Source organism: Bacillus rossius, chromosome 5 (genome assembly GCF_032445375.1).
Source record: "Bacillus rossius redtenbacheri isolate Brsri chromosome 5, Brsri_v3, whole genome shotgun sequence".
Classification (NCBI taxonomy): Eukaryota; Metazoa; Arthropoda; class Insecta; order Phasmatodea; family Bacillidae; genus Bacillus; species Bacillus rossius.
Window position 1 is genome coordinate 12,464,085 of NC_086333.1, and position 21,983 is coordinate 12,486,067.

The following is a 21,983-nucleotide window of genomic DNA, read 5'->3' on the forward strand; positions in this document are numbered from 1 at the left end:
TTCTGAAGACCTAGTCCATTAGTAATTTAATTAAACTGTTGTTTAGGAGTCATGTGGTTCAATTTAAAGTATGGAGGAATGAAAGATAATTTGTAACAGTATCATAAAGAATCATTTTGAGTGAATGTTATTAAATTGAGTGATAACTGTAATCTTTGAAATGCTACTTGTGTTTTTATTAAGAGGAGAGTTAAAGTACTTGTTTTTGACAGTGGGTAAGGCATATTTACCTTTACCATTTTTTTAGATTTTCATAAATTGGTTTATTGAAGTTTAATTAATGTAAATTAAATTAAAATAACTATTAATTATTGTAATGAGTAAGTTAGGTCTAATAAATATTGGTCCGGCAGAATGAATTAATATGTTTTATTTCTAAGTTAAGGTTATTTCAAGTAATTAAAAGAAAGGAAAGTCATCTATCAGGAGTCAAAACCCCCAAAATCTCAAGTTTAGCTTTGCAAGTTTGTTACCCTATAAAGTGTGTGGGTTATTAATTAGCGTCAGGTTTGTCTTGCACCAGCTTGACCACGCGTCGAGGAAACACTGTAGTTGAGGTTTTATTTTATTAACGGTTTTGACTCTCAGTCAAATTTAAATAAGTTGTTTCCATATAAAGATTATAAGAATCATCAAGCCACTAATCCTCATTCATCAATATCACCAATTCCAATGTCATTGTTTTAGGTCGTAACAAAACACTTAAATGGACTGCAATTTAAATAATTTCATATGTTATGGGTCCACCATCTGACCATGTATTGAATTTTAGTTTGTTATTGTTTTTTTTTTATTACCAATTTTATTCAATTTTTAAGGGGCTAAAAGCTATTTTTCTAAAGCACTATATCTAGTGACTTTTTGTAGCTTTCGATTTAGTTGTTTGTTTTATCTTGTGATTTTAACTTTTAGATTTTAATTTTTTGGAAAAATTTTGTATTTGGTTGGTTAAATTTGAGTTTTGGTTTTCTGCAGTAATTTTACCAGCCATCTTTTTTTATATTTACTATTGGTATTATTATTATTATTATTATTATTATTATTATTATTATTATTATTATTATTATTTAATTCTTTTCCTTGTGCAGTGAGTGATATTTCTTTTTATGTGTGCAATGATATTTATCACAGGCGTTTTACAAACTGGTTATAGATTATGCCACTGTGAGGCGCTGCTGTCCCGACAGTGTTGAGGTAATGGTGTTTCATGCCGCAGCACGGCATTGTACTGTAAGATATGCGAGACTCGGACGGGTCAATTTCACGGGAGGGTAAAGTGCGCACTACCTTGCGGAAACTTGTACGTCGCTGTTGAATTACTGTACTTGGATCACTGCGATTTGGAGGACTTATCCACTACTTATGAAAGCAATAACTTTGCGTTATGCAGCATCTATGGGAACTCATTGATTAGCAAGCTTAAGAACTTAGCTCTGATTTTTCCTTACCCTGACATCGGCTTCATGTTAACTGTACAGAAAGCATGGACCAAATTATGTGACAGTAATTTTCGTTTGGGAAACAACTTTGCAATTTATGTTCCCAGTGGCTACAGTAATTGTTTATGAATTTGTTTTTTCCACAGCCCGTGTACGTAAAGTATAATGTATTTTGGTTGCAATATGTGTGGGCCCCCATTGCAATGACTTGTACAAGTTCATACATGATCTTGTCAACACACTGTAACCTGTGGTGTTACATAATTACGTAAGGAGTTCTTTTTACAATTTCATGTAAACTTATGGTACTTGAATGTAGGAGCTGTAATTGGTTTAATTGGGATATTAAAATTCCTGCAGGGGTTATAATAACGTCATCATAGCTCTGAACTTTTTGCATGCAACAGTTGCAACCTAAGTGCACTCCCAACATAAAACATTTATCAGTATTAAATCTGAAGCTAGGAATTAATTTTCAGTAATGTTTTATAAGTGCTGAAGATGTAGACATATTTTTATATTGGTCTATACTTTTTTGATGTTTCTAGCCATAGTCATTGTAGCATAGCATAATTCCTGTACCCTTTGTAATTGTTAACAATTAACTAAGAATATTTCATCTTGCTGATGATTTCATAATGTTTCATAATTGATTCATACTCATGTTTCTTCTATTATGCATAGGCATTTGAGGTATAATTGTTAATGCTTAAATATTAATTATGGTTAGGTTTTACATAAATATGTATGTATTTTTTAATTATTTGTTCACTCTATTTTGTTTAGTAATTTAAAATTAGTGTGTCTACTAATTAACGTATTTACATTTAAAATGAATATTCTGGTTAGTGAGGTGATAACATTCTAGAAGGTTTAAAAAGAAAAAAAGACATGGGCGTGACACACTGTCGCCAGCAAGTTATTTTTCACGCCTCAAGGTAGTGCGTTGTAGGGAAAACCCAGCACCTAGGCTTATAACTACACATCAATGAACTGCTCTCAGACTGTTTGTGTAATCAGACAACACTGCGACACAGCCGCAAACTGTATTGTCATCATAGCTATTGCGGGCCTCGTGATCCGTATGCCAGAGCCGAGCATCAAATAAGGGCCCATGAAGAGTTCCAGGCCGCAGAATGCCGCCCAGTACCTCTTGTTGTGAAATAGAGTTTAGGTGTTTATGTCTGTGAGAAGGATGATACTGGGTTCCTTCCAAGGTGTTGTTAAAATTTGTTTCTTTGGCGGGATTGTGGGAGGGACTCGAACCCATGTGCTGCTGAGGGCAATGCGATGAATAAAGATAGAAAACACTTCTTTTCCTAGAGCCATCTGCATCATCGGTGATTACTTGTGCAGATGAGAGCAATGACACACTGCGCAGGAATACGGCCCCTGGGAGCTCCCCGTCTCTCGAGCCCTCCGCTCGCTCCAGGAGACTGCACAGCCAGTGCTGTGGTTCACAGTCACGCGGTCGGGTTCCCTGCTACGAGAGAGAGCCGGCACCACCGTCCTGTCTCACCCTGCACTCGTTGCGGTCAATGCCAGAGTCGTGGGTTCGCGCACCGGTGACCCCAGCTGTTCCTGTCTCGCCTGGTACGACCGGCTTTGAAAACTAGCGGCTGTCCCACTGCGGGCGCGTGCGGGCGCCAGTACAGCCGCAGCGTGTTGAGCGCCGTGCCTGCCTGCCCTACGCGCATTTGGAGGCGCCTTTAACAACTGCGTCCTCTTAGGTTTGCCTTTGTGGACCTCTTGTGGCGGCAGCGCGGAGAAGCCCGAGCAAGGCACTGAGTTGAGTGGCTGTGGAACGAGTGTGGGTCTGTGGTGTTGCATCCCCCCTTCCCTCTCTTTCAGGTGTGAGTGCGATGTATGTGGTGCGTGGCTCAACTCCCACGCGAGTCCGGCCAGCCTCCGCGGAGTGCTCAGGGTGCTGCGACACATGAGCCTCCTTCGCGTTGAAGCTCCCCAGTTCGCGAATTAGGGCATCTGTGCGCCCTGAGAGTGTTGTAGAATTTGATGTTCCTGTTGAGGATCAGCTGTGAGATGAGATGCATGTTTTTGAGTCTTTGAAGAGTGCAACTGAGCGTGAAACAATCCAAGCGAGTGATGAGTCGTAGGGTTTGGTTTTGTGCGACCTGGAGTCGTTGGATGGTGCGGCTGGCTGCATAACCCCACACCTCGACGGCATAGAGCATTGCGGGTAGGACAACTGCTTTGTAAATACGTACTTTAAGTCTGTCTGGCAGCACTCGGCCTTCAGTAGTGGCTAGAGTGCTCCCACTCTCTTCTTGCACTCCGCCACTGTGCTGGCCACATGGTGCTTTCAGTTTAGACCCAGGTCTTTAACTGTGGGGGATAGGGGAATGGGCGTGTCAAGTAGCTCCAGAGGTAGTGGCGGTTCCGGCCTGCGATGAGTGAAGATGCCGGGCCTGTGGCCCACACAGCAGTGTCGTCATCGAACAGCTGGACGGGCACGTCTGGCGCTGTGGGGATGTTGGCGACGTACAAGCTGTAAAGGAAGAGGCTTAGCCACGCCCCTTGTGGCACTTCACTGAAGATTGGCCGTGGCCTGGACAGTCTGCCCTCCACCTTGACTCGGAAAATCCTGCCGGCCAGAAAGCTGGACACGAGGAAAGTGTAGCGGGGCAGGAATTGTAGTGAAATGAGCTTGTTAATGAGTCCCTCGTGCCAGACTTTGTCAAATACCTTTTGAACATCCAGCAATACGCCCATCATGTGTTCCTGGGCATTGAAGGCACCTGTGGCAGACTCCACGATCCGTGCCAGAGGTTGTGTCGTGGAGTGGGCCTCCCGGAAGCCATATTTAAAGTCGGAGCACCACGAGGGCGGTGGCACGCACTGACAGCCGACTCAAAATTACCTTTTCAGTCAGTTTGCTGAGCTCGCTCAGCAAGCTGATGTGGCGGTGATATTGTGGGAAGATTTGGTTCTTGCCTGGTTTAGGCAGTGTAATGACGTGGGCCTCCTTCAGGCGCGTGGGAATACTCCAGTGCACAGTACCGCGTTCAAAACCCGAACCAAGAACTCCACAGCACAGGCGGCAGTTTCTTTAACATCAGGTTGAAAACTCAGTCCAAACCGGGGCTATCTGCGCCGGAAGATCCCGTATTACACGCCTTACTTTGGCACCCGTGACAAGCTCTTGTAGTTCGAGTTCAGGCGTGACTGTCGTGCGGAGATATTGGCGAACTGTGTGCTCCACCTGGACCGTGAAGTCATCATCCTGGGGATTCTCGTTCGTCTCAAACTCGCTCGAGTGATTCAGCAATAGCTTCTGCCTTTGCTTCAGCCGTGTATGTAATTCCGTGCAAGCCATGGATTGCAGGGACGGCACGCTGTGCCTTAGCGCCGCGCGGGGTGCTCGCCAGCTTCCACAATCGGGCTTCAGCCCACTCCGCCCCTTGAAAATGATCCTCCCACTGTGTTGTTTGCCTCAGCTGTGCCTTGAGCCTGTTACAGCCCGTCTTGGCTGCGGGCGCATGAGTGTGCTGGTACTCGTGCCGTGCCGCATCTTCACTGCAGTGTGGTAGTCCAGGTCAGGGTACTGGGTGCACTGGTACTCCCGCCGTGCCGCATCTTCACTGCAAATTGGTAGTCCAGGTCAGGGTACGGGTGCGCTGGACATTGTGCCTGACAGGTGCAGCTGTGTGAAGTGGTTTGTGAAGCACTCCACAGTCGCCTCTACGTCATCTGGGGTCTTGAGGCAAATGTCTGGGAACAGCGCATCCTGTAGAGTGCAGATGTATTCTGTCCAGCTTGTCATTGAGTATTTTATTTTGGCTCTGGGCTGCACGTCAGCATGAAGTTGCATCTCGCACAGGTCAGGGTTGTGGTCTGTGTCTAGTTCATCTAGTCAAGTCAGAGTAAAGGGGTGTCTAGTGTCATTCATCAGAACCACATGCATTACGTCCCCCCCTCCTTCCCCTCCACTAACGGGAAGTGTGTCGGGAGTTCCTGAGGCCCAAACTAAGTTTTTTTTTTTTTTCAGCTGCATAGGTCGATAGTCGCCTGCCGACTGGAGAGGTAATGCGCGAGTGCCAATCTTTTTGTTTTGCATTTAAGTTGCCTGCCATAAAAAAGTGAGGGCTGTGACTTGTGACTATGTCAAGGTCATCTTCGTAGAAACGTTTACTGGGGGACCTGTATGCCGCGACCACTAAAAAGTCCCCTGCCTGTAGTTTGTGTGACGGGATAGTGTTGTGGTCCATGCTTTATGAGCTCGGCTGTACTTCACCCTGAGTCGTCCCTGTAAATTATATAGTATTAAACGCTCAGGCGCTGCGTGGATGATAGAACAGTTTCGGTAATAAGTGCAATTGAAATTCCATAAATTATTAACACTTGTTTGAACTTGTTCATTTCTGGTCGCAGTCCTTATGAGTACCAGTATAGTATGTTGAATGTGTCTTCAGTCCCGTCAGTCCCGTCAGTCATGAAGTTAGATCAAGTACTCAGACATGGCCTGCAGGAACGCCATCTTGCTCTGCGTCAGGTCTGTAAACAAACGCATGGCAATCAGGTGTGGTTGAAAGATATGCAGCATCCTCAGGAGGTCCATCTCGCAGAAACAAAAGAGCTCTCCCAGGGATGCTGTGGCCGGGCTTTGAGGCGGCTGTGAGTGTTCAGCATGTGTTTGGGAACTGACTTTGTGCGCCGGAGCAGCAGCTGGAGCGGGGTTGGCAGCCCTAGTCTACTTGCTCCTCGCTCCGTGCTGTGTCCTGCTGCACTGCGTGGTGCGGTTTTAAGAGCCCGAGCCAGGCCTTCTCCACCTGTCCTGGTGGGGTCAAGTTAGATTGAGGAGGAGGGGGTTGCTTGTCAGTTCGGCCATGGTTGCTCTGCACCGCATGTCTCGTGCTTCCCCCGGTCCTTGCCAGCACCATTTTTTAGGCCCTGTCTGCGCAGGAACGGGCCTTTTGGTATGTTGCTTCGTCCTGACAGTCACTGAGTAACCTTGGTGGGGGGGGGGTGTGCCCCGCTCCCCGTGCTCCCTCGTCCCATCCCCTCCAGGCCCCACGGGTTCGCTCTCTGAACCCTGCTTGAGGCACCGCTCTGGAGCTCAAGGTGCAGAGGGCACTGTTTGTAATTTGCTGTGTGTGGACCATCGCACAGGCAGCATTTCAGCGGCGTCATTGGGTCTTTGGTGCAGGCCACAGTTGCATGTGCCTCGCAGGCCAGCTGCAAGTGTTCTTGGTGTGCTCATAGCGCTGGCATCTATGGCACTGGACAATCTGCTGGGTCCTCAGACCGTAGGGAACATTTTGCACTGCAGATGGCCAACCCGGGGCCTGGGGCTAGCATTTTGCATTATGTAGACTGGAGTAGGCAGAATGTGCCATTGGTTAGACACACCATCTGTGCATGCCAGTGCTAACTGCTTGCACCTAATGGCTGGTATTTTTTAGTCTATAAAGGCCTGAAGGAGCTCATTTGTTTTCACACCAGGCGAGACCTCGCGGACGCAGACGTGCACCGACTTATCTCTGTAGGCACTGTACCAGTGCGTCGCGTAGTCCGATCTGCGCACCAAGTCCTGAACTGTCGTAAATGTTAGCCTCAGCATTCGGCCCCGGGTAATTATGATAGTGTAGGCTGCTCTATACTTCTCCTTGCATACTTGTGCAAGCTTCAGGTACAGTGAGGCATCCACTACCATCTTGTACCACCGGCGACACCGCACGCTGAGTTTTATCTGGGTAGTATTCTGAGTTGTCTTGTTTGGGGCTGGAGCTATGTTAGTTGTCTCTCCCGCAGTCATTTTACAATTTTTTTTTTGCCTTTTTTTTGACGTGGATGTACTCTCTATCTTCATCAGATGCATTGCCCGGCAGATCTGGGCCGACTGGGGGATGATCTGGGGGGCTTGCTCCCCTCCCGACCCCCCAGGAGAGCTGGTGGTGCCGGTCACTGAAAAACTCTCCCCCGGCGGGCCGAGGAGAATGGACTTAGCTGCATTGGCAGGTTGGGATTTAACTGATCCCTCAGGTCCGTTCGATGAGGCGAGGGTTGAAGGCCCTGGCTGTGAGGGTAGCTTAACTGCACCTCCCGCAAGGATTACGGATGGGGTGAGTTATGTGATAAGAGAGGGGAGCCTCTTTCTGCATTTACAGAGACCGCCTGCTCCACAGGAGGGGCGGAGGTGGCAGACTCGGGGCTGGCACTTGGTAGAGCCGCAGTTTGGCGTGACTGTTCATGCTCACTCTAGAACCATGTGTTGACACCAATAGGGATGAAACGATACTCCAGAGGTATTGTATCGATACTTTTACTCGATACCATATCGGTTGTAAAGTATTGATACATACTCAATATTGTATGAAAAGTATCGGTACTTACTTGTATTGGAAATATCGGTTGTTTTTTCAGACAAAATCATAACAGCGGTTTTAATATTTTGTTTATTGATGAGTGCAAAAAAACTAGACTAAGAAAAAAAACTCTGCTTTTGATGTACTCCCCAAGAATAATAATTTTTCAAGGTGTTTTCTGTTAAACCGTTTTTCGATGCAGTGATTGTCACACCAGCTTTGGAAAACAATCTCTCGCAAGTTACAGAGGTACCGACAATGTGCAGATACATTCGCGCTTGTCTGTATAGTTTTGGAAACACAAGTTTTAATTCTTCCCATTCTTCTAATGGGTTAGCTTTTAATGCGTAAACAGGATTAGCCAAATATATTGACACCTCATCGGTTTTTGACTTGGCACGTCGCTGCTTTTGGCCCGCTGCTGTTGCTTATGGTATAACGAAAAGTCAAAATCTTCAGACAGTTTCTTCTTCAGATCCACTAGTTGAAATTGCCTGCTGTGAATCTTCTTTAACGATGTTTCTTTATTTTTGTATCGCCCTTCCACATACATCTGAATCTTGGAAATTAAGATTTTGGAAGTGTGAGTCTAAAATTGTAGCTAACGCCACAAGTGTATTAAATTCAATGAGACCAAATCTTTTTTTACTTTCAGCTAATAGTTTGTTTTGTAACTGAATGGCACATTCTATTGATGAGGAAAATGTATTTAGCTGCTATGTGAGGCAATTTATCATGGGAATGATTATGGATATGGTGACGTAATTCTGGCTGGAATATTTTCTTATAACAAATTCGAACGGTTGTAACAACTGAACTATCTATTTCAATATTTTGATTTCCTGGCCCGTCACCAATTCAGGACTATTTGTAGCATCAAGTAAAAGTTGTGAAGCAATTTTTGACATTTCCAAAAATCTAGCAAGCATATAGAATAAATAATTCCAGCGTGTTTTAACACCTAGAATAAATTCTTTTCTACTTCCTTCAGAAACTCCACTGTCGATCTGATTTTCCTTAATTTTTCTGACTGTATTACACTGTATTTTTACCTATTTCACAATATCTCTAACTTTTTTAATAAAATTATTAACTTGAATATAAGTATTGCTTATTGAAGAATCAACCACCAAATTTATTGTGTGCGCGAAACATTGCAAATGTTTTGAATCACTAAGTGTCTTTTTCATTGCAGCAACCATATTAACACCATTGTCAGTAACTGTGCAAGTGATTTTAAACAGCGGAATATCCCAGTCTTTTAGAATATCAACAAAAACATTAGAAATACATTCCGTTGTGTGATTTGATTTGAGTTCCTTGGTTGCTATGTTTCTTCAGAAAATGTACTGTAATACAAAAAAAAAACTTGTTCATGGTTTCGGTCCATATATCGAGAGTTACACATAACTCAGTTGAATTCAGTTTTCTCGAAGCAAATTCCATCTTCATGATATTGTATTTGTCACAGAGTAACGTTGTGAAATGTGTTGATGAAGGCACTTTGTAATAAGGTGCCAATTCCTTCAATTATTTAAAAAAAAAACCTTCTTCTACAATATTGAAGGTTTGCATATCTTTGCATGTAAAATATTGATATATTTTATGCCACCTTTTGTGAAGCAATTTTTTGGAAGACAACTTTCAATGGATGAAGATCCGAGAGAAGTTTTAAGCGTAGACTTCGATGTCGATGTTGAGGCTTTGGAAATATCAGAAGGGATTTCACTTTTTGATTGTTTTTTCAGGATCTCTTCAACAGATAATCTGCCACTGCTTGCGCCGACATCACTTTTAGGCTCCTTATTTTTTTCTATTTGAAATCTTGTCATTGTTAGGTGCAGTGTAGTCCAGGTGGGATTTAGAGTGTTTATGCAGATTAGATGTCTTCCCATAAAATCAAATTTTTTGTAGCTTGCTGTTTTTTCGTCTTTTCTTGTGAAGTATTGCCACACATTACTCTTTTGAGACTCCATTTAAAGTCAGGCAATAAATATTACTCTCACATTAGTAAAAAAAATCATGATTTATTGTTTCACAACATAAACATAAACAAAGCCAAACAAAGCTGCCAACTGTGTAAAACTAGGAAAGGATGCATTCAGAAATTTAGAAATTTACGAAACTTAGGCAGGGGTCACATCAGAGATCAAACCTCAGTATAGGCTCGTGGATAAAGTAAATACACTTAGAAAACCAATTAAGAAACACGAAAGTGTACGATTACACTGCAGTTGTATAAAGTATGTTCAACTTCAACATTGTTTGTCTACTGACATTGAATGAATGCACTGTGGATCATATTTATATGAACAAATGTTATCTAATTACTATCAGCATAAATTTCCAGACAATAAAATATTTACCTGTTGATTGTGTTTTGTCGCACGTTATTCTTGTCTTCTGACCCGACTAAATAAATCTCAGCTGTTGTTGTTGCATACCGACTATCGATACTGTCCAAAGCACAGTACTTTTGGCCGATACCTACTCGGTATTTGATGCCAAGGTATCGATACCAAAAGTACTTGGTATCGAAAGGAAAGTATCAAGTAAGTACTCATATTTAATAGTATCGTTTCATCCCTAGACATCAAGCAGATGTAATTCCTCTGACTCAGAGCCACTCAGGGACTCTTCGTCTGTGGCCTCGTTACTGGAACCACTCGAGTCTCGGGGCGAACTCACCGCAGTCCGAGCTCGGGGTGGCTGCCCTTATCGTGCATCCCACCTAGATCCTGTTACTTAAGAGTCCCGTTTGGGGGAGGGGGAGAGATCTAGTGCGGCCCACTGTGCGCGACTGACTCACCCCTGAAGACCGCGCTCTGCTCACTTGGGCAGGGGAAGAATGAACTAGAACTTACGCTAGGCGCTGCCTTGCCAGCCAATCAGGGCAAGTCATATGGTGGTCTGATGTGTCTTTCCAGACTGTCAGGGGAAAAAATATTCTTCCAGTATTATTCCTTATATGGTCATATTTCTGGTTGTGTGTTGTGATTGGTCGATTTACACACGGGGTTGTCTCCTCTTTGTTTTCGTCTTTGTAAGGGAAGACAACTTCGTTGTTCAACTAGTTGTTGCTCGATTGTTGCTTCATGCGTTCATGTCATCGGCAGCTCGCTGAAATATAATATAATGTAAAAGTCGTGAAGGGAGAATTTCACATCCGCCGGTCGGGATCAGGCCGAGTTTTAACCTTTATTTTTTTTTTATCTTCGTTTGGCAAAAATTAACTTGAAATTCGACCCCAGGCTTCTGTATCAGCAGTCATCGCCCTCCCGAAACATATCCGTGGGATATTGTACCTTACTTAAAAGATTAAGTAAAGGATCTAATTTTTTTTTGTGATTGAGCGATGAGCTAAGTCGACAGTGAATGATAATAAAATTATCTGGACATGTAAGTTGTGATCAATGGTATGTTTTAAGGAATTTATAATAAAACAAAAGACTTGTCAAAATATATTTTATTAAAAAAATCTCTTGTAGAAAAAAGACACTCTGGAAAGGATAATTCACCATCATATTTTACAACAAGACAGATTTAAAAACAACACTTCCAAAAAATTGTATATAAACATCATAAACTGTCTAGTGAATCAATTGTCTTGTTAATATTCTGGGTTGCTTAGCCAGGCCAACCTGGAATGTAACAAGTTTTTTAGAACTTTATGATACATTTTAAGTGGCTGTTTCTTTTAGATTGTATTTTTATAAAGATTTTATTAAACAATAAAACACATTTCATTTTAAGGTATGCATTATTTCAATTTTCTTTTCAAGCTTTTCTTATTTTTTGCAGGAGGTTGCAGTTGGAAGTATGATCAATTGTTTGGCAGCTTAATTGGTTATCATGCGGGGTTTAGCTCTAGCCATATTAACATCTTTGCGTGCTGTTTCTATTATAAGCCTTGTATGCAAATGGTTTCCACAAAACCCTTTAATGTGTTTATTCATTAATGAAACCCATTTAAAGCCATTCCCTGTTTGGTAATTGCATGTATAGCTTTTCTTTATTTGGATAAAATATACATATTTTTGAGAACCTTTTTAAAGATTTACGCCCTATAACGACTCTTTTTTCTTGTACAGCTCTGCTTTACCACCTTCAGGCGATATTTTTTTCAGGATTTAAAAAGTTCTTTAATGGTGTTTAATTTAAAGTTATTTACAAACAATTTTCTTGTATAGTGAATCCTGGCCAGGTATTGTGTTTAAAATGGTTGTTTGTAGCTGAGTTTATGGGAGGCAACAATTTCAAATATTTGGAATGTCAGATAAAAGGCATTTCAGCTAACCTTTTAAATACTTAACTTGTTCTATGAAATGGTTTTTTTTCTTCTTTTTTTTCCCATTTTGAGAGAAAATTACATGAAAACTGCCTTTAGACACTCTACTAGGACTTAAAACCTCGGAGACCTGAGTCACTCGAGGCAGTGAGGGTGTGGCGTAGTCAGGGAATAAATTAGTGGGGGTAGAGCCAGCGGCTGATGTTCCTCACTTGTGAGGAATCCTGGCTGGACCCCACCCGGAGCCAAGCCGGAATTGTGTGGGTGGCAGGCAACAACTGGCCCTCTTCGACAGCACAGTTACTTCTGGAAATAATGACCCTTTCAAACTAACCTCTTTTTTTGGAGCCCCATGAATTCGGTTCTAAATGTTGAGAGCTTAAAGAAAATTAACTTTCTTTCATAATTTTGGGTGCTTTGGTTTGAATTTTCTCTTCATGACCTGCCATAGTGTTACCAATCTACCAAAGGTGTTCGTCATTGGCAGAATGGCTGGGAATTGAGATCTATCATATGCTGTCGCTAGGCCTTCGTGTAGCCGACTGGACAGTGAGTCTGTGAGACCAGGAACTGCGTATTCTAAGCATTTATTCATGTCACCCACACAAATTCCAGATATGTATCCCTCCAGCTGCCCTTTCCCTTCCCATACTGGGCTTTCATCAACTTCAGCTGTTAGACGCTCCTGTATTTACCAGCGAGGCACCTTCGTCCCGCACCCACTTTGGGCCTGTGTCTATCCTCGTCCCCACAACCACACTGTTTTATGTGGGTGTCGTGATTTAGACCAACCTTTTAACAATATTGAATTAAAATTATTCTGCTCCTTGATCTGTCATTTAATCTGACAGTTTTGAGATCATCTTTTATCACACATCTATTATTAATTCTGTGTACACCACTACAAAGTCTTTTTACCTTTGAAATAAGATTTAATTTTTTACATTCCCAGTACCTTTTAGTGTTTATTTTTGTGCAAATAATGTATATACTTCCAAAAAGTGTTATCCTAACTGTGGTCGAACTTTATATGTGCATATACAATGTATACATTTACTAATATATTTAAAATATTTTTTCTAGGTCATGAATCAGATTCCAAATATCAACCCACAGGATTTACAGAAATTTGACGAAAAAGTTTTATCGTCAACACCTAAAGGAACAAACAAAGTGGACAAAAGTAAAAAAGACATCTTTAAAAAAGTAACCAATCATGTAAGTTTTCAAAATATATATATATTTTTTTTTTTCTTAAGATTTTATTATTCTTTTCAATTGGTAGATATTTGCCAAAAATAAAAAGATATTTTTTCAAGCACATGAGTATGATTGAACCATCGAATACAATACCAAAATATGAACAAACAGTTTATGAAAAAAAAAGACTTGTAAAACCCTTTTATTATTTTTTTTTTATCATTTCATTTTGATTTTGTGGTTGGCAGAGTGCATTGCTTTTTGCAGAGATTTACCTGGAGTACACAATTAATGTTAATGGCAATAGTACCACCTCATTAATAATTGCACAAACATTTTTCTGAGTTATAGAGAAATGTGAATGGATTTTTTTGTTAACATTCACAATTTACATTATTGTAAGTCTTAATAACGTAAATATTAGCCATTGAGTATTTATTAAATTTGTGGTTTTAGTGCTCTTAATGTATCACTAACATTTTCAAAATAATTTCTTGTTGTAAAATATATATGAATGAAATGTTTACAGATATTTTTAAATACCACGTAATTTAAAAAATATTGTATTATTTAAATATTTTGATGATGAAATATTTAATATAATTAAAATATTTTGTCACGAAATGCTATTAACATATTATAATGTATTTAATATTATTTTCAACATACAAAACCTCATTATGTTAGGTGTGTTTCGAAGAACTAATTAAATTAAAACAATAACAGTTTTGTGGCAGTATAAGTCGGAAATACTTTAAAACCTTTTATATTAGACCATTTCTGTTTTGAATAACTGAATCTTAATGTTTTGGCCTCTCTAATCACAGCCACTTCAAGAGCAGAAATTATCTACTAATAGGCATCCAAGTTTTGTTAGGTCTTTGGGTGGGCAATCTATGAAAATGTTTTCAACATGTTTATATGTACCGCTGTGTACAATAATTGTTTAATTTCAAGATATCTTCAAGCGGTACACTGCAACGACGCAGACGATAAGATAAAGGTTATAACGTTTAAAAAGTATTTAAAAGAACACATCAGATAACTTTGTATTTCCATTAATTAAATAAGTAAGTGATAATGTCCGAATAAATATTAGATTTCTACTTTAAAATTCATAGTTTTATACAGGCGGGGAGTGAGTTTGCAGAAGCGCTGTACATTCACGAGACAAGCATAATTCACCAGTATCCATAATGCCCAGAGAAGCCAGCCACTGCCAAAAATATTACAACCAGTCAGAGCCACAATGCACTGCAATATTTTAGTGGGTGATGCGTCCACTGGAAACAACTTTAAAGAGTTCGAGTGTGTTGCATTCTTTCGCTAGTTTCCACAATGCAGCATGTTACAATAACATTACGTTACAATAATGTTGTCAAAATAATATTGAAAAACCTTGTATTTGATAGTAATGTTAACTCAAACATTTAAAAATTGTTCAACTAATAACAATCCTTTGAAAACTGAAGTAGATCTCGCGTGAACAGTTGTAAAAGGGATGCCACCAAATGATGTAAATGAACTACCTCGGTCCTGGCCGCGAATGGAGAATGGCATTATCTGGTTGGTGGTGGCTGTGGCGGCTACTTCTAAAAGTCGCTCCGTGGACTTCCTGTGCTTCCTCGGCTATTTCACTCGCACATAACGTCATTGCGCTGATTACACCTTCTTTACTGATGAATGTGGTCTTGAAAATTACCGGCTGCAGACTCACTATGCAGATTAATAATGTGGCCTAGCCTTGCACAAGGCACATCGCTCACAGAGGCATGCCTTACTTCCCGGCTCCCTTCTGGGTAACAATTCCCCAAGAATAATACTCAAACTAAAGCTATCTGCTTACAGCTGCTCCATTGCTTGGGGCAACACCACAAACATAGCAACGTTGTTTGTAAAAATTACATTAAATCAAAATCAATTTAAACAAAACAAAAATTAGCCTAAAAACAATATTTATAATGAGAAAGAAACTGTCAAAAATAAAATAAGCATAATAATATATATGCCTTTCCTGATGGTAACTTGTAAACTAATTTTTGAAAATAGAATTAATGAGTTTAGACGCTTGTAACATTACAGATATTCTGTGAACTAAATAAAATATTTCCTTTATTGTTGCAACTGTAAGAGCTTTTGTCTCTTAGATATTTGACTTTTTTTAAACATATTTGAGCATCTTAATGTACTGTATTTACCTAAATTAATTAATTGTGTTACATCTGGATAAGCTAACTCTGGTAGCAAATAATTTATATAGTATCTGTGTTGTTTGGGAACCATGTCTTTTCCTATAATGTTGTACCGTTTTTATTTCTTCTGTTCGAAGAGCTACATTTAAGTGTGAAATAACTAAATAACAAGCACTTTGTCCTGTAATGTTGAGTTCAGTGTTTACTTATTAATAGTAATCACATTTCTTGAGGAGTGGTTATTTGTCATCATCTGTAACTTCAACTGTTATTGCAGTTTTGTTTATTCCCATTGTTCTTGCCTAAGAAACATATATCTCTTCAATAAGAGCTTATTGGTATTTTACTAATCCATCTGGACTGGTCTTAAAAGCCCATTACCAAAGACTGTAAATGAACTACATTTTTCAGTTCTCAAACCAGTTTCTTTTTCAATTTATTTTTGTTTCAAATAAATGTACAGTTTATGATACCTTTATTGTTATTTGTCTTAATTATGTATGTTCTTTTTGATTGATACAAACAGTCAATAACTTATGATGCTTAAAAATACATTAATTTTTATCTCTCTAGTAACTGTGTTTTTCCCCCTACACGGAAAGACATAAAAATTGTGGGTCAGCTCCACAGTCTTTATTAGCCCACCTTTCTCACTTGCAGCACTACCGCCATATCTCGCCACATTTGTCTGCAGTGACAAGAGAGCCACACAACAAACACACTGCATCATCATTACCATCACCACATTATCACCTTCAGAGCCATCTTTCAACCACCTTTTTACTCAAAGAAATTTCATTGCTGGAATCTTCATAATATTTTAGTAACTACACCTATCCCTCACTTAGCACGACTAATTTGTTCCTAAAAATGCTCGTGTTATTCGAAATTGCGTCTTCTGAAATATTAGTTTTCATAAATAGCAAGGCTAATTTATTTAATGTGTTCCATAATTGTGTTGGAAAATTTACTTTACGTAATATAAATGCGTTGAATAACACACTACTATAAATATGTCACACCATTTATCTTTATATGCCTCCTATCGCACTTTGTATGACAAATATGACACAGAGTAACGGGAGATATGTGGTTATGTACATTATCGTCAGTTGCCTGGCTGACTTGCCCGCCTGGGAGTGACCTTCAACTCACGTCGCGTACCTTTCCAAACCATCCTTTACTGACAGTGAAACCAATATTACTGTCCGGATAATTACATTTTAATTTTTCAAAAATGAAAGTGCTTATCACCACCACCTGGTTCACACCAATCCTGTCAGGCCAAAGATTATTTTTTTCATTGCAACATTCATTTAACTACCTTTTCCAAGTGAATCATCTGTTCATTTCTGTTCCGGTATCTAATGTCAAATATATTCCCGCTAGTACAACCAAAGCATCAGACATATAAACTTTTGGTAAGAGTCCTTATTTTGTACGATTGTGCGCACAGTTGACTTGCTTAAAACATAAGCGTGGCCTTAATGTCAATCTGCGTAATACTTCTAGTTTTGTCTCAAATACTTGACCACGATGCATTATTATGAGTGATCAAGCACGTACAGTGACCGGCAGCTGAATGGGCAAACGTTGCTTTTGTTTGAGTGAATTCCCTGCCACTGACTAGACCAGGGGTCGGCAACCTTTTGAGTCGGAAGAGCCAAAAATTACAATTTACAAAATTTCAATGTTTTCAAAGAGCCACAAAAAATTTTTCTTTCCAAAAATAAATAGTACTTGCATAAATAAAGTTTTTTGATAAAAAAAACTAATCTATTTATTCATAAGAAAAATGTATTCATATTTTTTTTTCAAACAAATTAGATAATATATATGATCTTATTAGATAATCACTAATTATATTAGTAAAAAATTAAACAATTAAACACTTACTTACAGCACTAACATGTACTTCAATAACAATTAATTGCGCAAACACATTCAATGGGAGCGTTGGCTTTGCATGGTTTTAGAAAGTTTGGATAAATTTGGCTCATAACTTGTTGTTTTAAGTTTCAAACACGACTCTAAACTTTCATTTGTTAGTTGGCTTCTTACTTTACTTTTAATTATATTCATGCAAGAGAACGCTTGCTCGCACGAATATGTCGATCCGAAGATAGTCAGCACTCCAAATGCCAACTTCTTCACCTCACTGTAGCAATCAGGAAGACTATTCCATGCGTCGAATATAAGTGCCTCAACTCACGGCATTTCTTTTAAAGCTGTCCACTTTTGTTGCGTTACGTACATACATTTCTGGACATCCAACTCTTCCAACTTGCTTTTCAACTCTGTAAATTTTCCACTCAACAAAGCTTTACTTTTTAAATCGATCAATTGCATTTCTAGAGATCCAGTATCAACTCCAAATGGCTCAATGTGGATTTCGTTACCATTTGTGTTGAGAGGATTTACTATGAATGCTAGAGTGGTTTTGTTGGTTTTGAATTGTTGAAATCTGTCAGCAAATTCATCTTTAATTTTTTTTATAACTGTGCTGAAGTATTTCGTGTCAACAGTTGCACTGGTTTTATCACGATATTGCTTTAGAAATTTAAAATGAAGTAATTTACTGCTCTAAATATCTTCTGCAAAAATAATTAATTTTTCTTCGAAACTAACCAATTCTTCTACCAAAACATAGGCTGTGTTTCCCTTTCCTTGCAGTTTTAGATTCAGCTCATTTAATTTCGCTGTGATATCCACCATAAAGAAAAATTTTTGCAACCATTTGCCGTCTTCTAATTCAGGGTGATTAATGCCTTTTTCATTGAGGAATGTATTTATTTCATTCAAGCACAAAGCAAAACGTTTCGACACATTACCTTTGGAAAGCCATTGCACTTTATTGTGAAGAAGGAGGTCGGAATACTGAGTCTCCATTTCGTTTAAGAATTCTTTAAACTGACGATGGTAGAGTGCTTTTGACAAGATGCTGTTAACAATCTTGTTTACCAAATTCATGACCTCAAATATTTCGGCCGGAAATGTTTGGGCACAAAGTGCTTCTTGGTGTATTATGCATTGAAACGTAAGAATTTCGTGGTTTATTTTGCTCTGAAGAATCGTTGTTGTCCCTTTATTTTTCCCTGTCATACTTCTGGCTCCATCAGTTGCTATTGAAACGATTTTATTTAATTCGATCTTATTATCTTCGAGGCATTTTTGCACGGCATTCGCTATATCTTCCCCTCTAGTTTGTCCCGAGAGTAGTAGTAAACCTAGAAGTTCTTCTTTTGGACCTTGAAAGACATATACCTAACAAAAAGGGCAATTTGTGCCGTGTCTTTAATGTCGCAATACTCATCTATAGCAAGTGATAAGGCAGAAGTCAGTTGAATGTCTTCCACCTGAAAATGTGTTCAAAGTGTTAAAAATATAATACTTATTATGTTACCTAGCTTTACTTCGGTTTTATTATTATTATTATTATATATGTACATACATGCCTCTGAGAAGATAATTCGCTTCTAACTCTTCTACTTGAAACAACAAACTATACGTCACAGCCAAAGCACTGGTGAAGACGCCAAACTGTCTTGCGTCGAAACGAATTAAATCCTACATAGAAACATCCGACGACGGCATCATTCGAGAGCTTCCGACGGACCACAGAACAAGGAGGGAGATATAGAAGTGCGACTGATATGTTGGAAACTGAAACCATGTTTGCGCGTCAAGTGGCGCTATCTGTTGGGTGGCCCCGTAAGTACTAGTAAAACGAAAACTTCGGGCGGATGATTAGCTTTAAATTGATAATTTAACTGCTTGATGACATATTATTTAGTAAAATATAACAAGCGTGAAAAAAAAACCAGGCTTACTACTGGTTTGAAATAAAAAAGTATTTTCTGTATAAATGACCTGGTGATGCAGTATTTCTGGTACGGAACTAAAGAGCCGCAGATTCACATCCAAAGAGCCGCATGTGGCTCGCGAGCCGCAGGTTGCCGACCCCTGGACTAGACTGAGTTCACGGGCCGGGTTGTGGCACGGCATGGCGGCATACGTGCAGACGTAAAAACATTTAGTCCTTTACTCTCCATAGCCGCAATTTAACTTACCATAGCTGATGTTTGTACAACAGCCAATAGCGTAGTCAGACCTGCGCGCACATCTCTTCCCCCAAATGTGGCTGACTGTATCCCGCGGCACATCTGTTGTTTACAGAAGCTGAAATAGACTTCGTGGCGTTGTGCCCGAATTTTTTTTTTGCCTGCGGAGATTTCGTGCTAACTGAAATTTACAGACGTACTATTCAAGACTGGGTCAGTAAAATTCACATCGCGCTAAATTAATCCGCGCAATCTGAAGACATGCTAAGTGAGGGATAGGTGTACTTTAACCATATTTAACTTTGCTTGACCATTAGCAAAAGGCCTACTTGTTGTTTTGTTTTGTAATTTCTGGTGCTTAAGAACCATGTTCTTGCGATCATATGATTTCTCATTACTTTTAATACTTTCCGTAAAACATTTTTGTAAGGTGATGATTTGATGATACCTGCGTGGTCTGCATGTCTGGGAGTGTGCGCTGACCATACCTGCATTGCTGCAACAGGCTCAGGTCATGGATGGCAGGGTCCTTCTCTGCCAGTGGTGATGCTTGTTTCCCCTAGAGTTTCATGCTCTTCTGAGTTTCTACTCTCAAGCTTCAAAATCGTAGTCACAAAATAGGCTCCGGTGAAATGGAAACAAACCCGTTTTCTCGCAAGTGTTGACAGATATTTCCATTGTTGCTTCTCGGTTATATGCACTAGTGAAGATTTTTTCAACCGTAAAATTCATAAAAACTTTATTTGGGTTTTGGTGCTATCAATCTTCACATTTTGAACATAATATGTTTTTAGTGGAAACATAAAACCAACATCCAAAGGCAGCATTTTATGAGACCTTTTCAATACCTGCAATATTTCTGGCATGTGTGTTATGGCCATCCAAAACTATCATTACTGGATCATCTTAGGAAAGTTTCACAAATTTCTTGAAATGGTTGAACCTTATGGGTGACATGCTGATATTGAACCTGTACATCAATTCATCTTTCATGTTTTTTTCTTACCCAGTTTATCAATAGTAGCACATAGGTTCCCACTGCATTCATACAAGCAATCACTGTGATTAAAAAAACCCTCCCTGCTGAAGTCAAATAACCTGCAATTTTTTCCCCCTTTGCTTTGCTATGCTTGTGCTGCACAACAGTTAGCCCTATTTCATCTTATTTATAAATCTGGTGAGGTGGGTGATTAGTCTTCTCCGATTTCAGTTCATACAATTCGAAAAACTTTGCAACTCTGCCAGGACTGAACCCTTTCACTCTAGCTAAGGATGTTCCCATTGGACTTGACAAATAATTCTGTGTATCGTTTCAAAAACCCCTCTGAGCCATTTTCTTTCAGCACTATTTTTGTCTTTGGAAATAGTATGCTATAGCTAGCTGAAATGCTAAGTGCTTTATGTCTTTTTGCATAAGTCCTTAAAACCTGTAATCCAGATCAACAGAGGAACATACCAAGTGTGATTCTAATGCATCTGTTAACACTTTTAAGTAGGTGTAATTAATTGTGAAAAGTGTACCATGACTTCCAGATCCAAAAGCTCATAACCAATTTTAAGAAAGGTAAGCTAGTTGTATCTTGTGTACAAAATGTGGGCTAAACTTCTGATTTTTTTTGGTGGCTAGTTATTTATTTATTTATTTATTTATTTATATTTGTACCATGCCCACCAACAGTGATAAGACTTCGTTGGTGGGTATGGCACGTAAACACAAATACACACTAATCACTGCAAGGGTATGGACTCCCACCTCGGTACCACAGCAAGCAGTACATCCGCAGATGGCCAACACAAGTGCAACTGTACCACACATTAGCCAACAGATACACACAAACACTAATACAGTAAATAAAAACAAACACAAAATAACACAAAAATTGTGTATTCATAATTGCTAAAAATAATAGACATGAACTAAGTACAAATAACTATAATATTGAATAACTAAAGTGATTAAAAATTCAAACACCGTTAAGAACCTGTGTAATGAAGGATATATTTGCAATTAAATTTTGAAGAATAACAATTTTTGATTATGATAGCATCTAGGTATGCTGTACGGTCATAAAGTGAAGCTAATTTAGGTGGTGGAAGTTGTTTGAGATTGACAATTTTTAACAGTTTTTTTTTTATATTTTCAATTTTAGTGCTCTTTGTAAATTCATGGAGTTCCAAATAATTGAACAGTATTCTAATTTTGATCTCATTAGGGATATATAGAGAGAAAGAATAGAATCATGGTTAGAAGCATAAAAAATAATATAATTGATTAAGGCTAGAGTTCTTCTAAAACTAGTTATTAGATAATCCACATGTTGATAAAAATATAATTTTGCATCTAAAATAATGCCTAGATCTTTTGAAGAGGAGGATTTGGATTTTTATTTGTAATCAAATATAAATGGAATGTATTTCCTTATAAATTAAATAATTTTAGATTTGTTACTATTGAGAGTCTGATTAAGTTTGCACCAATT

At 39.3% G+C, this 21,983-nt stretch overlaps 1 protein-coding gene across 1 annotated transcript in view; it reads left to right on the forward strand.

Moving 5' to 3' along the window:
• LOC134531594 (exportin-5) overlaps positions 1 to 21,983 on the forward strand; it is a 298,110-nt gene that overhangs the window by 269,488 nt on the left and 6,639 nt on the right. Inside the window, exon 17 of the mRNA XM_063367321.1 lies at positions 13,134 to 13,268. Within this exon, the coding sequence (XP_063223391.1) occupies positions 13,134 to 13,268 (135 nt within the window). The remainder of the gene's footprint in view (positions 1 to 13,133; positions 13,269 to 21,983) is intronic.